The 780-nt window shown below is 65.4% G+C and overlaps 1 protein-coding gene across 1 annotated transcript in view; it reads left to right on the top strand.

The window, feature by feature from the left end:
- The window catches only part of VPS28 (VPS28 subunit of ESCRT-I), a 4,522-nt gene that overhangs the window by 2,572 nt on the left and 1,170 nt on the right, over positions 1-780 (top strand). Inside the window, exons 6-8 of the mRNA XM_027765964.1 lie at positions 145-250; positions 338-449; positions 524-584. Of these exons, the coding sequence (XP_027621765.1) occupies positions 145-250; positions 338-449; positions 524-584 (279 nt within the window). The remainder of the gene's footprint in view (positions 1-144; positions 251-337; positions 450-523; positions 585-780) is intronic.

Genomic DNA, 780 nt, shown 5'->3' with positions numbered 1-780 from the left:
GTGTGGTCCGGGCCTCCCCGCTAAGCCAGCCACTTTTTGGCCCCTCCCTGCTTCCATCCAGAGCGCCTTTCTGCACAGACCCAGCAGGACACTCTGGACAGGCCAGTGGGCTCCACACTCAGGGCAGCACTGACCCTCCCCCAGGTACACAGCAGCCTGCTCCCGGCTCTTGGTCCAGTACAAAGCCGCCTTCCGGCAGGTCCAGGGCTCAGAGATCAGCTCCATTGATGAGTTCTGCCGCAAGTTCCGCGTACGTGAGCCCGTCCCCTCTGCGGGTGCTGCTTGGTTGGGCCTGGTGTGCCAGTGAGGCTCGGCACTCACTCGAGCCCACCCTCAGCTGGACTGTCCACTGGCCATGGAGAGGATCAAGGAGGACCGGCCCATCACCATCAAGGACGACAAGGGCAACCTCAACCGCTGCATCGCTGATGTCGTCTCGGTGAGCCACAGCTAGGCTGGGACTTGGGAGGGCCGAGGGTGCAGCCGGCCTCTGCTGCTCAGCCTCGTGGACCTGTCGGCAGAGGCTATGCCATTGGCTGGGTGTCGTGGGGAGCATTGAGGCAGCCCCTGCAGGCCCTGCACAGGTGCTGCTCTGGGGACCTCAGTCCTGGGGGCGGAGGGGTGGCCAGCTCCCACATGCTGTCAGCATAGCTGGGCCCCAGGCAGGGCAAAGCCCAGGCCTCAGGAGCAGCACAGTGAAGAGGCCCAGAGTGCTAGGCAGTGGGCAGCCCTAGCCTGTGGGCCCCTGCCTGGAAGGGACACTCGCCCTCTCCCCCAGCT

Source organism: Tupaia chinensis, unplaced genomic scaffold, assembly GCF_000334495.1.
Source record: "Tupaia chinensis unplaced genomic scaffold, TupChi_1.0 Scaffold140061_1, whole genome shotgun sequence".
NCBI classification, from domain to species: Eukaryota; Metazoa; Chordata; class Mammalia; order Scandentia; family Tupaiidae; genus Tupaia; species Tupaia belangeri.
The sequence above is the reverse complement of the archived record's forward strand: the minus strand, read 5'-3'. Positions and strand labels throughout refer to the sequence as shown.